Genomic DNA, 20691 nt, shown 5'->3' with positions numbered 1-20691 from the left:
CTATTGGATCTGTCTATTCCTATTGGATTGTGGGGAAATAATAATTATTTAAGAAGTATGTAGGGATCAATTATATTTGGAAGCATCTCTCCAAAGGGACACCACTAACGTTAAAAGAAAACAAACAGATGTCTGTCTAAACATTTTTTATCTACTATAGTTAAAAGCAGCATTTAAGGTTCCAGTCATACAAGGACTTAAGCACATGCATAAATGTAAGCACCTGAGTAAGCCCACTGAATTCAAAACGAACAAGGTTTCAATGGCAATTAATTTAAGTGGTACTACCCCTATGCTTAAAGTTACATGAGTGTGCCAATATTTGGGGACCGGGGGCCTAAGATTACTATAATTGCAGTAGAGAAGAGAAAAATCTGTTTCTCTTTTTTCCTTACATTTGACAGAACTTTGTTAACACTCATTTCGTTGTATTTCCTGTTTTCCTTCATGTTATGTGGGTCTTTCACACAGCAGCAGGGAGAGGAAAACATTTTAAAAATACAGAAAAAAATGTGATTGCAAAAGCACAACTATTGGCTCAAGGGAAGAAGTAGCATCTTAAGCCACTTCTAATTTTATCTATCTATATATTTATTTTAATTGACCAGGTATCCAAAGGACAATACCCTTTTAAGAACAATGGGTATATATATGTGTGACCAGTGTATAAATTCTATACTGGGCCAACAGGGGCTGAGCAATCACTGTGGGCCCAGGAGACCACGCCCCCTCACCTCTGCTGTGCATGCTCCAGGTGGAAGGGACAGATAAAAGGAGATGGCCCAGCTCAGTTGGGGCTGGCTGAGGATGAAGGATGTATGCTGCAGGCTCCTGCAGAGGAACCACTGACTTTCCAGACTACTGAGGTCATGGACCTAGACTACGTGGAGGAGGCCCAGCCGACCGCAGAGACTGACAGGGATGCGACGCCGCTGCCAGCAAAGGAGATGCCAGAGGCGGATTTTATGGTAGGAAGTTAACCAGGGAACGTGTTAGGGGCTGAGGCTTGAACCCTTAATAGGGAGTTTACTGGCTTCATGGGACCCTGGGTCAGAACCCGGTGGAATAGGATGGGCCTGGGTTCTCCTATCCCCCTGCACTTGCCACTAGGCATGGCTGCCGGGGACTCTTGATATAGACTAATTGTTTGCTTTGCCTTGCTCAGGGGGTCAGAACCCCTAAATACTATTGTTTGCCCTGGCCAGGAGGTCCATGGGCTATAGATGGCTTGTTTGCTCTGCCCTGCCCAAGGGTCTGCAGTTCCTGATTGTGATCACTTGACTTAGCAGGGAATCTCAGTGACTGTGTGACAGGGTGTATCAACCCTGCCCTGGGCAAATGGGGGCAACACCCATGGGACAGACTGAGCCCCCGTGACACCACGATTCAGGCAAAATGTTCTTTGTTCCTCTCTTATAACTATAACTAATCTCTTTAAAATGTGTTAATCTAGCAAATCTAACGAAATTAGACACTGTGGCTATCACATCTTGGGTAGAGCAGAGCATTCAAAAGCTTTTGGATTCTAAAACAAGGGGATTCACAGTATTTCATGGAGGCTGAGGAACTTATATATATTTTAGTACTGATCAACTCCAATTCCTGATTGTGGCTTACAGTAAATGTTCTTAAAATCCCCAATCTTCATTTTTTATGTTAAATAAAAAGCTACCAATATTAGCAGCAATGCTGAAATATTCACGGACGCAGAATATTATTGAACCATGTAACAATGAAATAATGTGATTAATACAAAGAACACAGGGCTGTAAAATGGCACACATCATTAGTTACACCAGTCATGCAAGTAAACTGCATTTTAAAGAGTCTGACCCTCATTAAATAGCTAATTACATTCTAATATACTGTAGACCATAACCTTGTTGCATGAGAACAGGCTAGCGAGTGTAACATTTATTTACATATCTTTCCCTCACCGTTTATATTGTTTTGCTTTCGGTTGAAGACTGAACATTATTTAATGGGACAAACACCACAAGACCTCCTGGCACATGCAGGAACACTAATGCCACAAAACCTCATTTTTAACTCATTGACAAGACAGGAATCAATTGGCGAAGTCAAAGAAATGGGCTCAAATATGCCTCATGATTTCAAGGCTTGATCCACTGCAATTTCTGACAGGAAGGAAGGCCACATTTGGAGAACAAAATTACAATAATAATCCTGTCCATGTAGTATAGCACCTTCAATGTGCTCATCTCCAAGTGCTTTACATATATTAATTAAGCCCCACGATATCTGTTTGAAGTCAACAAGTCAACATTGCTATCCAGCAGATACGACGACAAAGCAGGGGATGTCTTTACAGCTGGAGAAAAAAACAAACCCACACTGAGGTCAAGGGACTTGCTCAAGGCCAAAGCGTGAGCAGGTGGCAGAGCTGAGCACAGAAACTCAGGCATTTCTGGGTCAGATCACTAGATACCCAGCTCGTTCGGAGTACAAATATTTTGGCTGGTTTACCCGAAACTGTATCCCACGCCTCAGTTAATCAGAAGCCAGTTTAGCATCTCAAACCTGTAAGCTGCTGAGCAATTTGGCCTAATTTAAGCAAGCCATATAAGCACGTGCTTTTATTTTAAGCATGTGAGCAATTCCTGCTCCACGTCTTGTAGCACTGAGCTCTAGGAGTCCTTCTCAGAAGAAACATTGACAAATGAGCTCAGTTCTATTTTAAGAAGGGGGGGAGGCGTCACCAGCAGTGGGCTCAGAAATGCCAATTTTAATTCAAATCTTGTTTTTCCCCAGACACTTCTCAGTTTGCTTCTAGTTCACCACTTGAGAAACCAATGCCTGCAGCCCAGGGGCAAGCACAAAGACTTAAGTCCTCAAAAGAGTGGTTACGGAGAGCGGTCCCATGTGGTACATGGGCCCCATTGTACACAAAAGTTTTCAACCAACGCTGCACTGTGCTCAGGGTGTCTAAGCACACCCCAGGACGGATTATGTAACTCAGTGGTTTGGACTCACGATAGGTAGGTTTACACTGTTTGGGATGTGATTTTCCCAGCTCGTACGGGCATACCCACACTAGCTTTCATCTGGCTAGCTCGCTAAAAATGGAACCAGCATCTTAGCACCACCGGCTTCAGTATAGGCGGCACAAGAGAGTACATACCCAGGGCAGGGGGGTGGGCAGGTGGATTTGGCTGCTAGTACTGAGACTCACACTGCTGCTCCCTCACTTCCATTCTTAGTGAGCTCGCTAAACGAATGCACCCTATAGCTAGGCTCTGCAGAACAACATTTTGACAGATAATTGTGAGGGACGGCAGGTCTAGAATCCGGGTCCATAAGTCGTCCTCAAACAGCAGCCACCACCCAGCCGCTCACTGGTACCGGCTGGGAGCGTGGACTGGTGGACCTAGCTCACCAGCACCACCATGAAGCTCCCGATTGGAGGAGACGTCCAGCCTCTCCGATTGGCTCAGACTCTCTATTGAAGTGAGAAGGAGGCTCAGAAAGTTGTCTGAGTAACTAGATGACTCCCTGGCTCGCTGCTATATTGGACCCTGCCTTCTTGCATGACCCCTGGGCCATGCTTTGTCCCTGATTCCTGCTTTCCTGTCCTATTTCTGGTTCTTGCTTCTTCACCCTAACACTGGCTACTGACCCTGGCTTTAACTCCAGTTCTGATCTCTGGCCCCAGTTCGCCACTGCGAGGAGCACTAGGATATGTCCCCGTGTACAGCAATGACATTGATGGGGCTTTAAAGCCTTTTTTTAAAATTTCTGTTGATTTAAATTTTTACAGGTTTGAGAAATTAGGAGAGGGTCAGACAATTATTTAATGACAGCAGATGCTGAGATTTACAAAGTTCAAGCTTTATAACCGTTGAAATACAAATGATCGATATCGCATGTCAAGATATACAAAGTAACTATCCTTAAATCACACTCTCAAATTCTCAAGCAACATTTTTCTTACTTTGGCTGTTCATAAATTGAGATTTTTCCCCCCCTTGGTTTAGCATGCACAGTGAAATTGACGTTTACCAACACTGACCAAAAAAACCCCGCATCCTTCCAAACCTGCTGATATCACATACAGAACATCAACCTTGCAAAATGCTACTGCCCCATTTTGGTTGTAAAACTATTTAATACCTTGCTTCTTGAGAAGAAAAATAAAACTTAAAAAAATGCAGCAGCCCAGCTCTCTCCTTTTCCCAAGCCAAAGGACACTTGAACCTTAAAAATATAGGGTCAGATCCTCAGCTACTGTAAACTGGAATAGCTCTATTGCACTCAGTGGATCCACTTGATTTACACCAGCTGAGGATGTGGCCCCTACAGTTCTTTTCTAAATACAGAACCCATGATTTTCAAATGAGTTCTGAGTTTGGCCCAGTGGGTTTTCCCATCCCTAATATTAAGAGCTCATGTAGGAGCTCATCCAAAACCCAGTCAAGTCAACGGGAAATCTCTCATTGAGTTGGATGGGCTTTGGATCAGGCCCATAATGCTTTTATCTCTAAAGGACTTTACAGAGATGCAATTAATCAATCTTCAACTTTCCCACCTTGCAATGGAATGCACATAAGTGTTCTTATCCCTATTTTGCAGATGGGAAACATGAACCCAGGAGGTTAAAGTCCCAGTTCAGTAAGGTATTTAAGCATGTGCCTAATGCAGTGAATACTCACGTGCTTGAGTACCTTGTTGAATCAGGGTCTACATGACTTTCTCAACAACCCAAAGAATGTCAGTGCCAAAACTGGGATTAGAACTCAAGTGCTCCCAGTATAACAGACATGTGCTGTGAGCCAATGAACTAACCCAGACAGCTAGTTTCTACGGGACTCTGCGTGGGCGCAAGGAACTGGCCATGCCAGTCAATCTACTTGCTAGATTGGGGCCTTTGTCATCAGCACATGTATTTTATTTAGTGATCATACTTTCCTGTTGTTGAATGCAATGATTTGGAGCTGTATACATGTGTTTTCTCCCTGCCGATGAGCTCTCTTCTTCACAGCTTGGGGTTTCTGCAGCCTCAACAGATTCCTTCAGTAGCAGCAAACGTTAAACGCAATTGATTTGTTTTTGCTGTTTGCCATCTTCCTGGGGAGTGTCAAAAGGCAGCCCTCTCCTTGGATTGGCCCCTGGGACCTCGCAGAGCATTCTCTGCCATTTTAACAGGGCGCAAGATATCATTCTTCGGTCATGAAGTGCATCTCAGATTAACGTGAAGCTCAACTGTTCGCACGTGACAAGCAGGCACAGCAATGGCTTTTCCGAACACATCAGTGCATTTCACCCAACCCCACGTGCCACAAAAAGATGGAGAGATTATTTCCTACCTGGAAATCGTGTCTCTGGGATGAAGCACTCAACAGTCTGAAGTCTTCCCAGAAACCCTTTATAGGCTTATAATTATCTAGTTACTTAAGGGAAAAGATAAGGTTTATTCTCCCTGGGCTGGTGTAAATCGATATAGCTGCAGACATTAAGGGAGTTACACCACTTGAAGATGTGGCCCATAGAGAACAACGTGTATTCTCTACAGGAAGTTATTAGGTATTGAAGTCAGTGAAGCTACACCAGCTGAGGATCAGGTCCTATGGATCTGTTATCTAATCAAGGTTTTTTTTAAAAAAAAATATTATTTATTATTATTAAAGTATGTTTAAAAGCTAAGGAAGATACCAACTGGAGAAAGAACAGTGGGGATGGAGGAAGCTGCAGCAGGGTGGAGACAGAGTCTGGGAAACATGCGATTGGCCATTCCGCCTAGCCATTGTGCATAGTAGAGGGAAACCCATGAAGCAGATCACTGGAGGAGAAGCAGAGAAGTTCGTTTACCAGATTTTCCGTGCCTGGTGAAAAAGCAAATGGGAATGTCTGGAGTCTGCCCATTCAAGCACTACGGGGAAGTGTCACGAGGCAGTTCTCTTGTTTAGGGTCACTGAAGCACCTGACACAGCCATAACTATGTAATTCGGTGCCCAAAAGTCATGCACCCAAGCTCGAAAGGGTTTGCCTATTTGAAAGCCAGTGTAGACAGGGCCTGGCTGACTGCAACTTCCTATCCAAGCCCCAGAACAAAGAGAACTGTTTTCTGAAAATTTTATTTACCAAAATTTTGGGTCCATTTTCTTTTTTTATACAAAAAAGATGCAGAAAAATAATTAAGAAAAATGCAGGAAATACATCGCTTCTCTCCTCTTCTCCAGCAATTTCTACTATGGCCCCAAAGTCCTTGTGTCCAAAAACCTACTCCGGAGTGCACATTATACAGCCTAATGCATGATGTTATTTGTCACTCACACAAGCTGTATCTAATCCCTCTGCTGCACCTCGGCAATAGCTTCCAAGCTGCAGTCTTTTAAAGCATTAATGTTCCACTGGAACATCCTCCCTTCCGATTCAGACACCCCGGATGGCACTTCTTGTGCGTTGCACCTGGCATGTGTCGCACAGGGTGCAGCAGTGTGGCAGGTGCATGGAAGGACTTGCACACAGGTTTACACTATGTTCATTGAGAAAGCACAACCCTCAGACCCCGGGAGAAAAAACCACCAGCACTAGTTGGTCACTGGTACTGGCAGCTTTTCAACTGTGCCCTTTGTACCTGCTGATCGCCAGCTAAGCTGTTCAGAAGTCAAGCCTGGCTTCACTTTAGATCTTTTCTCCTCATTCACATCACCCCTTCTATATTCTCATGTCACCAGCTCCAAGACTGAGATCCCACAGCCAACACATGGAACATTGCACAGACATGGCTGGCCCTGCCACGGTTCAAAGGGATGGGAGAAGAGAGAGATTTGGGTTCAGGGAGACGTTTAACCCATGCTTAGGCCTGATTTTCAGAGATGCTGAACCCCTGTGGCTCCAATTGGCTTCTAAAAATCCTGCTAGTTTACTGGAAATATCAGTTGCAATCACATGGTTAGACCCGGCTAGTTCTACTTCCCTTTTGTTTAGAGCCAAAAGGTTTAGGAATTAATGACACCGCATTTTTGTTGGCCTGAAATCTGTTTTTAAATCTTCAGTTGATAAAAAATTAATTCACAAGACATTTACTATGGAACAAATTAAACAAAAACAATGAAAACATAATGTACGCCACACTTTGCCCCAAACAGCTCTGAACGGAGGTGGATTATTCTTACTTTTAAGATTATTTCAAAAGCCCTCTTGCAACTTGTTCATATTTGTCAAGTGACCAAACAGATCAACCAGCAAAAGCTGTCACAAGTGGGCATGATGAGGGCTAAGGGGAAAATGCAGAGAAAAATCAGCCAGGGAAGATTTTGGAGAATTTAGGAGGGAAAGAAAGAAAAAGGAAAAGACTGAGAAAGAAACAAAATGAGAGAGACACCTGAATGTTCTTCTTTGGGAATTCAGGACTTTAGCAGTACATTCTAGCCTGTTTAACAGAGCCTCTCGAAGTTTGGGGAACTCTCCACAGTTCTCCAGTACCTTGTGGACCCAAAGCAAGGCTAAAGCATTATAGCCTGGAACTCTCTGTGTTATCAAGCCTCACTGGGTTGGGGTGCAAAGGCAGCCATCTAAAACTCTCCCCCAGCACATGGCAAGTGGGGAATGGCAGAGAAAACGCAGTGTTTTCTTTCCCTGCTTCAAACCCCAAAGCACAGGAAGGACTGGCCAGTATTAGCAGTGGAGAGAGCCAGTTCCTCCTCCTCTCTGGCTCGCCTTCTACCCTTTAGACAGTAAATCCCAGTTGGCTGGGGGCCTGGTATCAGTTAAGATCAGGGAACATCAGCATTCGCGGCACGGACGTTCCATGCCCTAACTGAAAGCCAGTTTTAATGAAATGCTTTGCTAAGCTGTTTGGCATTTCAGCACCATTCACACCGAGATATCGAACAGGCTTTGATTAAAAATAATTACATTGACTTTTAATTACATCCCTTAAAGAAAGATATTTTAAACGGGAGGTAGGCGACGTGTCACAGCCTCCCTAAGTAGTTGAGACACACGTGGTAGGTGGAAACAGCAGCACCAAAAACCTGAGCAGCTTTGAAAGAGAGAGAAAGAAAGATGAACGGTGACTCAAAAAAAAAAAAAAAAAAGGGACTAAAGATACTAAGATGGAGACATCTCTCAGAGACCTACCTTGGCTGGATTGAGGGCGGTGATCACCCACACGCAGTAAGCATTGTTATCATACTGTACAGGGTAGTTGGGAGAGGTTATCACTCCGCTGGGGCCCCGGAGATATGTATCGCACATCCTGGCTGTGAAGAAGAAAATAAGACAGTGTCTGGGGGAGGTTCATCAGCCTTGGGATGTACATTTGGCTCCTTATTTAGGGAGGGGAGAGAGTGCTTGCATAAAATCAGGAGGGAAACAAACCGCTTCACGTTGTCTTCAGCAGGTAGGGGCTGTTGCGCCCCTTGTAGAACAGAAGACACAGGACACCACTGTGATGATCAGAAAGGGGATTCTTGATTAAGGCTGCTGAACAGAGACAGGCCCTGTGGCTCAGACTGATTCAACACCTAAGGCCACCGCACAGGGGCTTCTGTAAGCCCTGGTTCACGAAGGGTACTGCAACACACGCTGCAGAATCCAACTAGGAAGCACTGCTTCTTTCCACTGGGCCAGGCGGGCCCTGTTTTCCTTTCTCCATGCTCCTTTTGACAGCCTGAGCAAAGACCAACACAGCAAACGGTTAATGAGGAGAGGCTGAGTTAAGTCCAGTTTCTCCACGGGCTGGCAGCTCTGCTTAGCATCTTAACAACAGCATAAGTGAAGCAGAGTTGGGAAAGTGCATAAGGGTAAAAGAAAGGAAAAGGCCCATGGAGTCCTTTTGTCAGAACCAGCCCCCATCTCCCTCTCCACTGGCAACCGTGAAGTGCAGAGTCATGGCTCTGTATCGGCGTTTGCTGTTGAGCTGAATGTCAAGTGGGCCTGGCCCACACACATCAGATCCGGGAACTGGACCTCCCTGATGTCCGAAGGGGCTGCGTGTGTGCGTGTTCTGTGTGAGCGGGTTGGCGTGCATGCATGTGCCTGCGTTCATATAAAGGTTCTGCCTTGGGTCCATCGCTAGACAGAACAAATACAGCTACACAGAGCTGCTGATTAAGGGCTACGCCATATGAAAAGCTCAAACAAACAACACCCCATTCCTGAGCTAAACTGTTGCCCTTTTAGTACAGTTACCCAGAGTCTAAGCCCAGAGCAACCAACTCGGGGCCAAATTTCCTGTAAATGGTGGTGTTAAAGGGCGTAACTTACAACCCGAAGGCCATAAAACTGGGGGCTGCAGCAAGTGAAATATCCATGAAGCGGTGTAAAATAAAGGAGGTCCCTCCTACTTCACCTGAGCTGTATCATTTCACGCTGACATATATTTGGGGGCATTCTGCTTCCTGATCCAAGTCTCACCCTCCCATTTCTTCCCTGTGGCTCCCCGGTCAGTGATTTGACACTGCAATGCTGCATCCTGCCACTGATGGGGACAAACGGGCCTCCTGTTAATGGAACAGGTTCACAACAAGGCTCCTCTCTTATTCCAAATGAGCCCCATAGTGGTCAGTCTCCTGATATGAATACTGTATCTTGTTAACGTGAGATCGACGGGCACCCTTTGTACCAGCCTGCCCGGAGGCCGCTCCCTTGTGACTGATAAGTGGAAACGAGGAGGGAAACACCTTTGGGTGTAAGCACTGGTAGACTGGACCTAATCAACAGGCTCCATGGCTATGGCCCATGAAGTTGGAAGGGATCATGCTGGTTGCCGTCAGCAGGAAGGCGTCACCAGTAGGGGGCACCATTTAGATAGTGGAGAAGCCAGTAAATAGTTATGCAAGGATATGGTGGTCAGGTCCGAAGTGGGAGCTCTCTGGGCCCACCAAAGTCAATGGGAGTCTTTCCATTGACTGCAATCAGGTTCGGATCAGGCCCTGAGTAACTCCAAGGGTTTCCCTAGCCAAGGGTAGGTTCTGTTTGCTCATACACACGGGCAAAGCATAGGAAATTTCACACGGGCCTTTGGACTTCATAGGCAGCATGGATGAAATGGAGCAGAACTGAGGAGTCATTTGTAGAGGAGCTGAGAAGATCCATCTACAAATTGATCTGGCCTCACCACCATTGTATCTGAGCACCTCACAATCTTTAATTGATTTATCCTCACAACACCCCTCTGAAACAAGGAGTGGTGTTATCCCCATCGTACAGCTGGACCATCAGGAGTTAGATACAAAGTGGCCTCCTGTTACACTGCAGTGAGATAGGGTTGGCTCAGAATGACCTTTGCATTTCAAAGGAGTTTGTCATTTAAAACCTAAAAATATAAAAACAGCAACAATGCTAAAAATGGTTTGGAACCGGAATAAAAAGCAACAAACCAAAACAAAACCATATAAAAAAAACCGGAGGTAGGAACAAAAAAAAATCAAGATGATTCACAGAGTCATAATAACACAGGCAAATTCTTTCTTATCTCAGATGAGAGGACGCTGTAAATTTGCTTTATAGTGTTGAATATTTATGCCAAATATCCTCTTACACTGATTCAGTTTATTCTGTACTTGTTTCAAAGAATCAGGTGGTATTCTACAGCCTTGCAAAAATCTGCAGAGGAAATTAAAGGTGGGAAAAAAGCAGAACTGAACAAATAACAGTTCATGACTTTAAGGGCTTCAGAGGGATTTAATTAAAAGTATTACAAGTTGTTCATTATTAGCATTACAAACATCACAATTATACATGCTGGTTAAAAAGAAAACGTAACCAAAACAGCCAAGACCTAGATGTGCATCCGTATGTGTTGTCCTCTTAAGTAAAACTCCGTTCACACGTTCCCTGGTGCTGGGTTACAGGGACAGCCAAATTTTGCCAGTTGCTGGCTTCTTGCTCATTGCCTAGTGAAAGCCATAAGTCATAATGAGCAGGATCACTGGCTTTTGTTTAACACGCTTTTGATTACCAGATGCTGGGAGGGGAAAAGAAGGGCAGATCACTCCAACTTTCCTGTTCTGTACACTCTCTCTGAAGCTCTGGTACTAGCCACTATCGGAGACAGGATACTGGGCTAGATGGACCATTGGTCTGACCTAGTATGACTGTTTTGTTCTAAAGCCCCTGCGTATACTACAACTACGGGCTTGTCCACACAGCCTTTTAGCACACAACAGCAAGCCAGGGTATAACTCTATTGCACTCTACTTGCAGGGCACTAAGCAGCTATGAGGACCCTGCTATCGTGCATTAAGAGTTCTGTGCTTTAACTTCATAGCGTCTCTGGCTCCTCTTCCTTTTCAGGTTACAGACAAGTCTGCTAAGGGTAGGAAGATCGGGTTTTCTGTATTTCAATAAGGGTAGGGAAGTGGGGAGTGGTTGATGCTGTGAATGTCATTCAGGTTGTGGCTGGAAAAGATTTACCAAACAAAGCATTTGCACTGTTCCATAAGAGATGGATCAGGCTCTGGGTTCATTGAGTTTCCACTGAAAGTTCAGCTAAGAATGCCTTGACACCAGCTCTCATGCACTTGTTCTGAGCTTTAGGATCTGCATTGTCCCAGATTCGCATACCTGTCCCAGAAGTTCATATCTCCATTGAAGCTGTAATATAGAAGGGCTTGCAATGTGAACCATATTAAGCAGGGCCTGGGTGAAGCCCAGTTATTGTGGGAGGACTGGATGGGAATTGAGGGAGAGTGACATAAAGGTGAGAAGTTAGCGCTGTGGTGAAAAACCTCTCCTCTGTCCATTGCAGCAGGAGCTCAGCACACAGTTTACGAACCACTTAACATCCCACTGAATCCTTCAGGTAGGATTCAGTGGGATGTAACTGACGGACAGGCTTTGTGCAGGTCCCTCTTCAGAGGGGTGAAAATTCAGTGAAGGCAACTTTCAAGAATTTATCACAAGTTTCCTGAAATAAAAGCCCCAGCTGCTAGGATGAAGAGATTGCATGAAAATCTCAGCTTTCATTGGGGAAAAAAAAAACAAAAACGTGTCTAGCTGTTATAGTTGCAGAGAAAAGAACGAAAGCATGACCTGAATGCACCCTAAAGTCTGAGAAAGCACATAAAAAGAACCAAATTAAAAAAAAAATCTGGGGGCCTGACTTATTTTTGAATGCTTGAGGTTGCGAACACTGTGAAATTCACCTCCAGTGATCAAGAATCCTTAGTGCACACACACACACTCTCTCTCTCTCTCTAGCTCTCCCGTGGGTGTGGGTGTCCACAAAATATGCACATGCAACAGAGCTGTTAACAATGGCTGAGCTAGAATCGTAATGGCCCCACTGGACTATTTTGAGACCCTAAGCTACCTGCAGCTTTGGACTCTGCACTTTTGATCTGACCAACCTACTCGTACTTTTTGATCAGAGCCCAGTCCCCGGTGCAGGGTCTTTCAGCAGCTTTTGAACACGCATCCCGTGTCCCAAAGCGCCACAGAACAGACGGTTGGTTACGAAGGCCAAGAGCTAGCCCCGCTTTGGGCAGCTCAGAGGAGCTGTCCCTGGAGGCCAGCCCCAATGACCTAGCGCCGCTGCATGCGGAACTAAGCAATGGGAACAGCTCTTTTCATCACAGCCCAGAGAGGCCTCTCAGCACAGACCACAGCCACGTACCTCTGCTGAAGGTGTCCCCTGGCGGTTTGAATCTAGAAAGTGGATACTTATAAAAGAGCTGACGTACATAAAGGGAATGATAACTGGACAGAGGTTATGCATCTTGCTTAAGCATCCCCAGGCACAGCGGTCAATATTTTGCTGATGGTTAGACAATGGAGTATCTATGAGCATTGCTGGGAAAATACTGCCCATCAGAGACCTGCTGTTCAACCAAATATCCTCCAGCAATAACACATATTAGAGGCATTCGCTTCCATGCAGGAAAAGAAACAACAACGAAGACTACTACTTAAAAATGCAAGCAGCCTCATGTTCCTTTGCCTCTGTTTGGAATGAATACACTGTGGGGCTGATCACAGAAGGACAACGAGCTGGTTCATCAGCATGTACGGCATCGCTAATTTCAGGACAGTCTTTATTACTGGGGTCCATTTTTCCCAGGGACATTGTTCTATTGTTGAAAATAAGACCGAATCATGAAGTTAAGACTCTGATCCAAATCCTAACTTCCCCCGCGTGTGGCCATTTTCCAGTCTCACCTGTTAGGGTATGTCTACATTGGAGTGGGAGGTACAGACCTACCTGCCCTAGCTCTCATTAAGCGAGCATGCTAAAAAGGGTAGCGTAGCTGCGGCTGCATGAGTGATGAAATGGGCTAACCACCCCATTCCAGAGCAACTATCCTGCTGTTTTTAGTTTGCTAGCTTAATCATAGCTGGGCGGGTACGTCTCCTCGAGCTGGAATTTACGCCTCTAACTCCAGTGTAGACGTGCCTTTAGAGACAAAGGCTCAAGTCACATCAAAATTGCCAAACTGGATCTGAACAATGGTCTGTCTAGCTCAGTATTCCGTTTCCAATAGTGTCTCGTACCAGATAGTGGCTACCTTATGTCCTGAAACACGAAGGTTTATATATCCCTTATCAGTATTTTATCTAATGTAACTATGGATGTTTTATTGTTCATATAAATACTTAATTCTTTTTAAAATGCTGCTAAACTCTTGGCTCTAACGTTATGTTTTAGCAGTGAGCTCCATGGGTTCTGTCCCAAATGTACAGGAAGCATACATTACCCACTGCAATAGCATTGGATGAACTCATCCAATCACATTCAGTGAGTCAGCTGACACTACTTCACGTGAAAGGGGGGCAATTCTGTAGCCTATGAGCATTAAACAGCCTTCAAAGATACTACAGCACCATCCATTACTTTTGAAACGGCAAAGTGTAAAGGGCAGCGTGCATAGAGCTATCAGTTATGGGAGGAAAGAGCCTCATGTACAGTAGCTGGTGGTTCAGACAAAATACCGGACATTCTCGTTGGGATGAAAGTCAAGTCTATAATATAAGCACAAGTCATCATTTATTAACTCTTCTGAAGCTACTAAAGACAGCAAATCAATAAGCCATTTTCATGTCCTTCCAGGCATAGTTTAAATCTTAAATGATCACTATCGGGTTGACTTTACTTGGAATCATTCTCTAAGAAATTGTACTAATTAACAAATGTAATATCTGCAGCCATGTTAATGGTATTGCAACGAATTTGTGCCCACCTACAACTTCACAGCTGTCAACATGCTGCACACTGAGAACATATTCAGAACAGTGGGGATAGAACTTGGATCCTCCTGCTCCAGAAGTCCAAGACCCACCTTCTTGAGCTAAAGGAGACTCGCCTTTACGTCCTCTAAATGTTTATAACACACCCAACACTGCGGTATCTCAGTACATACAGCAGTAGAGGGCCTATGAAACACAGTTGAGCCATTCCCATTCTCACCAGTAAATGGCAGCATGCAAACTAGCAGGTTCGTTGAAATTACAGTTGGTTGAAAACTGTTGACAAAACAGAGCTATTCTTCAAACTGAACACATTTTGCTTCTTTGAAAATGTTCTGGTATCGCAACAAAAATGTCTCAATTTTCAAACTAAAAAAACAAGCAGAATTCTTTTCTGGTTTTCAGTTTTTCATTGAAAAAAAATGAAAAAAGTTTTCCGTTTTTTTAAAGATATTTTTCACAGAAAATCCTTTCCATGTTCCAGCTCTGAGTGCAGTACTGATCTATTGCTGTCACACCAGAGACAGGCATGTGATTTTTGCATGGTTGTCACCTGATCCCAACTACTATATATATAATAAAAAGGACGTGGAGGGCGAAAAGATAACTTAATTCAGTCACGACTAAGCATCTAGCAGGGAAATGGGCCAGGGTGTATAGTGATCACTGCACCGCAAAGTGCAAAAGTGAGAGCATAAGGCAAAAGCTGCTTACAATGCTGACCTCAAAGGCATAATCCTATTAGGCACTGAGCAAGCTCAGCTTCTACCATCTTCAGTGGGGCTTGCTCAGCACTTCTGAGGAGACCCTTCATGACTGGGCTATGAGGGGCTGTCATTAACCCCTCTCCTCCCCCCTTGCACCAGACTTTCCCCATAGAGTGGGCTAATCCTACCTTAAACTGTATTAGCTACAGACTTTGGGGGCCTGATTCGCCACTGCCTGGCATCTCCTGCTGCCGTTCGCACCCATGCAAAGGGAATGCAAAACACAACTGTTCTGATTGGCTGGTGGTATGTCTCCACTTTGCACTAGTGTAAATGGTGGCACCAGGCTCAATGCAATGGCAAATCAAGCCCTGAGCTTGTATTTCTTCCAGCGATGAGGAGGGGACATATTTAGACAATGCCATTTCCTAGTCGTCTCTCTGCAACAGGCTCCCATGAAAGGGGAGGCAGGGGGAATTCTGGGTCTTTGATGAGACCTTGTGGAAATAGCCTGCGGGAGGGAGCAAGATCAGGGACCTTCTCCCGCAGTGCACACTTCTGCGCTGATAGTTCTTTTCTGCTAGAGACCGAACAAGATGTCTTTATCATCATCACCATCAACACTGAACCTGATAACTTAGATGGAAACCATTCTAAGGATACAAGCTCCCATAGAGAAAACCACAGGCACCGGAGGGAAGCAATTAGAGTGACCCCGGTACCATGGAGGCAGCACTAACTGCTCAGTTCATGGCCAGCCTCAGCAGCGCTAGGCTGGCCAGGTATCAGGGATTCTATCCTGAAAGCGACACCCATCAGGGGGCTGTGCATAGCTTCCATCGTTTCGATTTCTTTTTTACTTGCTGTTTATAGTGACCCCCTGGGAAAGTGGGACCAACTTCTGGGACCAAACTGGGTTATCCACCATTGGGCTGAGCTGATGGCATTGGCTTCTCCCCTTAACAACAATACTTTGCTCTCCCCTAATGCCTTGCAACCAAAGATTTCACTGCACTTAACATGCTTGAAATAATTAAGCCTAACAGCCACTGCATGAACTAGGTAGCCACTATGACCCCCACTTGGCAGGTGGGCAGCTGTCCGGGGTGCTGGAACAGGGGGACAGGGAGGGGCAGGGGGCCATGGCCCCTTCACTTTTAAAAGTGGGAGACAAAGGGGGGAGGGAGCGAAGAGGAGTGAGTGGGGGGCAAGCTCCTGGGTGGAGGAGGCGCACGGGGCCAGGGCCTTGGGGGAAGGGGACGTGAAAGGGGTGGGGCCATGGTTTGGGTGCCCAAGGCCCCCCAGTTTTAGGGAGCTTTCGCTGTCCCTGGGAGCTGCCAACTTTCCCTGGAGCCAGACAGTGGAACCAGGAGTCCTTGCATCCACTCCTGGGCCCTCTCTGCTGGGCAACAGTTTCTCTTTGCAGAGTGAACAAGCCGTGAGCCAAACAAGGAAAGAGCGAAGAGACCTCAAGACCCCCTAGCTAAGAGTTGCATTGGCTTTGCCAAAAGATACACAACAAAGGGCACTGCTCCTTTGGGTCTTAGCGACATGAGAGCATCCCTTTAAAGGCCACTACCAACAGCACTCGTGAGGGTGGATAAAGAATTTCGATGTGAGGAAAGGAGAAAGTCGAAAGACCAAGGCTTTATCAAACACAAATGTAAGGACAGAATGGAGGATTAAGAAGCTGGATTTTTCATCAATCACCATAGCTAGGTTAACTCCTAATGCTCCCTCACCTCTGCACGCCGGCCTCTGGTCACTCCAGGCAGCGATCATGTCACTCAGTTTCTTACAGGTGATGCTTTTGGACCCCTGTAAATCATAGCCTTCATTACAGGTGAACTGGATGCTGGATCCTAACCTAGTAGACAGAACCAAAGGGAGCTAATTAGCATTGGAGAGACTACCAAAACAAGAGTTTTGTCCTTTGCCTTCTTTGATGCCTCAGTGATTCGCCATAATGTGAATAACAATAGTTCTCTGGCTTCCAGGGCATAGGATGGGATGAGCAAAGGTCAGTCTCCTTTCTCATGCATTTGCTTGTGTTGGGAGCTCGTTTCCTAAAGCAATTGTAGTCGAATAGGAGATCAGAGCTTTCAACAGGACTTCAGGAGACATTTCCTCAATGCAGAAGCTTAGGTTTGCACCCTAATTCGTTACATGCTCAGCATTTTTACAAATGACAAAATAAACAAGAAAAAAAATCACCTAGTACTGGAAACACTTGTTAATTCCGTGGCTTTAGCGCCAGAGACTCAGATGGTATAAACCAGTGCAGCCCGATTCACGAAAATGGAGTGATGCTGATTTACACTAGCTGAGAATCTGGCCCATAGTATTTAAGGACTCTGTTTGGAGCCCCTCTTCTTCCCTCGCTCAGAAATCCATTTTGTGGATTTCAGGGGGAATTTGATGGTTTCAGGTTAGTCATTTTTAGTGAACAGAACAGCAATCGACAGAGAAATAAGATTAACTATTGCTAATCTGTCATTGCTAACAGCTGGCTGATTTACTCCTGCACACTTCACATGAAGGCCAGCTACTAAAGTAGGACAAAGGCATTGTTTTAAACGTTAGATGAGAACAATTATCCAACAGCACATATGCTTATTGACAAAGGGTTGACACAGTGTTCTGGGAAGCCATCTCAGAAGCCCCTATGGACAGAACCCTGTGGTGACTCATGCTAATGTAAAACAGGGCCTTTTGTTTGTTTGTTTTAAAACATTTCTTTCTGCACTTAACCAAAAGGAAAAAAATGAATTACAAAGAACCCTGATTGCAAAACCTTGGTTACAAGGCTGACTTTGACAAGAGAAAACATTCCTGAGGAGGGGGATTCATTATAATCTCTGCTTGTCATATTATCACATATACACACACACACACACAATTTTTCTGTGTCACTTATCATTGCAAGATTTTCAGACACAAACCATTTATAGGCGTACAGTGGGTCGCTAAAGAACGAGTATGGAACACACAGAGCCCATATGATGGTTATGAACAGTAGCTTTGTTGCATGCAAAAGAAACACATACAAGGTTCTTACCTAAAATCGTTGCCTATCCTTTTGCCTCTCTCTGGAATCCCAGGGTCTGGACACATATTATGTCCCTGGGACACACCAACCTGAGTTACTACAAAGCAAAAACAGCACATACAGAGATAGAATAGCACAGGAAACCATCATCTTACATCAACTGTGTTGGGGTAGGCGGATGTGAAGAGAAAATGGGTAATTGCTAGTTGGAATGCATTAGCTTTTTGTTTTAATTTGGAAAAAAGTGTAACTGAAGTCATTTCAGCTCAATTTATGTACCATGTTTCTCTGCTCAATGCCAGTGAGCAACATGGCTTTCCCTTCGTTACACTACAGAAGCACCATTGTAAAAGAAGTCTTGCATTTTTCAAAATTATACCAATTAAAGAGAATGTTCCCAAAGACCGCTATTAAAAAGGTCACCTGCAGCATGACAAGGTGTGTTCCCAATGCCCATCAAAATGCCACCTGACTGGTGCCGGTGAAAGAAAGCAACTCAATAAAAGGTGGATGTGTGATACAAACTGCCCAAAATAAAAGCCAGTCTGAAGTTTTAAAGCAAGTCATTAAGTTTGAATATGAAAACTTTTATGGAGCAACCTTGATATAGCTGCTTATAAACAAGAGATTTATAAAGAGATAATCAGCACTGAATAAACACATCTGTATGTTTGACCCCTTTCCCATTTCCCCCCGCAAATCTGTCAAATGGCGCAAACAAGCATAGACGCAGAGAATGCATAAACCACAGACGGTTCCCAACGAGGATGAAATGAGCTCTGGCAATATGTTGATTTCAACTTTACATTTTGATAACCACCAAAACATTTTTTTTCATGTATACGAAGATCAGAAAAGGGACAGTTTTGTCATGGAGTGGCTGAAATCTAGATGATTCAATTTTCTCACGTCGCAGAGGAAAAGATGCAGGGGGAAAAGGTGGCATTTCTCCGCAATGCTGCTGAAGTGATGAAGCATGAAACATAAATGAGCATGCTTCCCTCCTGCCTCAGCCTAAACGAAAGGAAGCCAAACCATCCTCTCAGTTACACGCCAGAATTTATTTAATTAGAGCAGTGGCCTTCAGAGCACTCAAGAGTGGATGGCAATGTGATGGAAAGCATGCCTTTCACACAGCACGTGTGTACCCGCCGCATCAGTGCCACGTGATACTGCGCACACTGCAAACGGTGTGGCGGTGTGGGAATGTGACTATGGAACAATAGATGCACATGCGCTGTCTGTGGAGACATGGCCCTGCGCACCACTGAGTACGCTGAAGGCAAGAAAGCTGCATTTAGCAATTTTTCACTGTACGGTTAAACGCCACTTTGTTGTTAGGTACTGCGCTTGCCAAGCGGGGGACGCTGCTGCTCTCAGACGGATAGAAGGAGCCATCTGCTTCCAGGGGTTCAAAGCTTCAATCCCAATGCCTTACAAGGAGCTGCTGCTGACACATGCTGGAAGCCTTAATATTAGAGCAAATACAGGTTTCCCCTTTGGTTCCAGTGCTACCGGAGCATGACTTTGTGGGGTGGAGGTCCTCAGCTGCATGCCGAGGTAGACACATCTCTCTTTCTAAAGGATTTTCTATACAGCTCATCCCCGTAGTATCTGAATGCCATACCTTCTTTGAGAGGCAGGAACAACAAGGCCCTTCTCTTCCCTTTCCTTAATCCTGACATCTTTGCCACTGCTGCTCTACAAGGATTTAAAATATATATAAAACAGATACTTTACCTTCTGCCTCAGCCACAATCCTTTCACTAAACTGCCCCCTTCACCCCAACATGGCATCTGCCTCCCTATCTTCAGGGCCCAGAAGCTCCCCAGAATCTTAGTACAGGGCTTCGTACCCAACTCCTTTGAAACACTGCAGGAGCTACGCAACCACAAGGGGAGATGTGGTGTCCTGCCATCTCCAAGTGCCCTGTTTCACAGGGAAGACGCGGCTTTACGAGCAATCTCTCTTAGAAGCATCTTTCCAACCTTGTGGGTACTGGGGCATCCTCAGAACCCTCTGATTAATTCATACACACAGGCTCAGGAATGCCAGAGCAGCCAGGGAAACAAGCAAAAGAAACAGCAACAATATAGGTTTCAGAGTAACATCAGAGTAACTGATGAAGTGAGCTGTAGCTCACGAAAGCTTATGCTCTAATAAATTGGTTAGTCTCTAAGGTGCCACAAGCAACAATATAGTGGTCAATGCTTTATTTCCTGTTGGCTACACTTTATAACAACAAAATTTGCTGCCACCTTTTATATATCCTGGGGACTCCGAATGTGTGGAGAAGTTGAGAGGGAACTTCTCCTTAGAGAAGGAGATTGTGCCATATATATTTGCAATACAGTGTCAGATTAGACAGCAATCATCTGATAATGTAGGCAGCCATTAAAAAACCCTGTTTGCTGAATGGGCACCTCCATGAGTTAACAGAGCTGCCAGATACCCAGTGGTTTCTCCTTCGCAGAGATTTATGAAAATATTTCCTTTGGTTATGAGATGTGAGAATTTGTACCATCCGTCCCCCACTCCCCCTCTGAACATCATGCTCAAACACACACAGCTCCTCAAAGCAAAACACAGATGAAAGCGCCATGTTTTACCTGGATTTCTATTGAAATGAATGTGGTGTAACTTGGATTTGAAATCATAAAGAGGGCCCAGAGTTGCTGGAGGGGTCTGCCAGTTTCAAGAAATATATCAAGGCGACTGGCCTGAATTTCAGTCTTAAGCAAACCCCGAACTTAGGAAAGCACTTTGTATTTTGGTGCAAACAT

General features: G+C 44.9%; 1 protein-coding gene across 1 annotated transcript in view; it reads right to left on the bottom strand.

Moving 5' to 3' along the window:
- The window catches only part of CSMD2 (CUB and Sushi multiple domains 2), a 544659-nt gene that overhangs the window by 240649 nt on the left and 283319 nt on the right, over positions 1-20691 (bottom strand). Inside the window, exons 8-10 of the mRNA XM_084652534.1 lie at positions 17917-18004; positions 16601-16725; positions 8104-8225 (exon numbers count right to left, since the gene is read on the bottom strand). Of these exons, the coding sequence (XP_084508660.1) occupies positions 8104-8225; positions 16601-16725; positions 17917-18004 (335 nt within the window). The remainder of the gene's footprint in view (positions 1-8103; positions 8226-16600; positions 16726-17916; positions 18005-20691) is intronic.

Source organism: Lepidochelys olivacea, assembly GCF_965140295.1.
Source record: "Lepidochelys olivacea isolate rLepOli2 genome assembly, chromosome: 19".
NCBI lineage: Eukaryota > Metazoa > Chordata > Testudines > Cheloniidae > Lepidochelys > Lepidochelys olivacea.
Note: the sequence above shows the minus strand (reverse complement) of the source record. Positions and strands in the feature narration are given on the sequence as shown.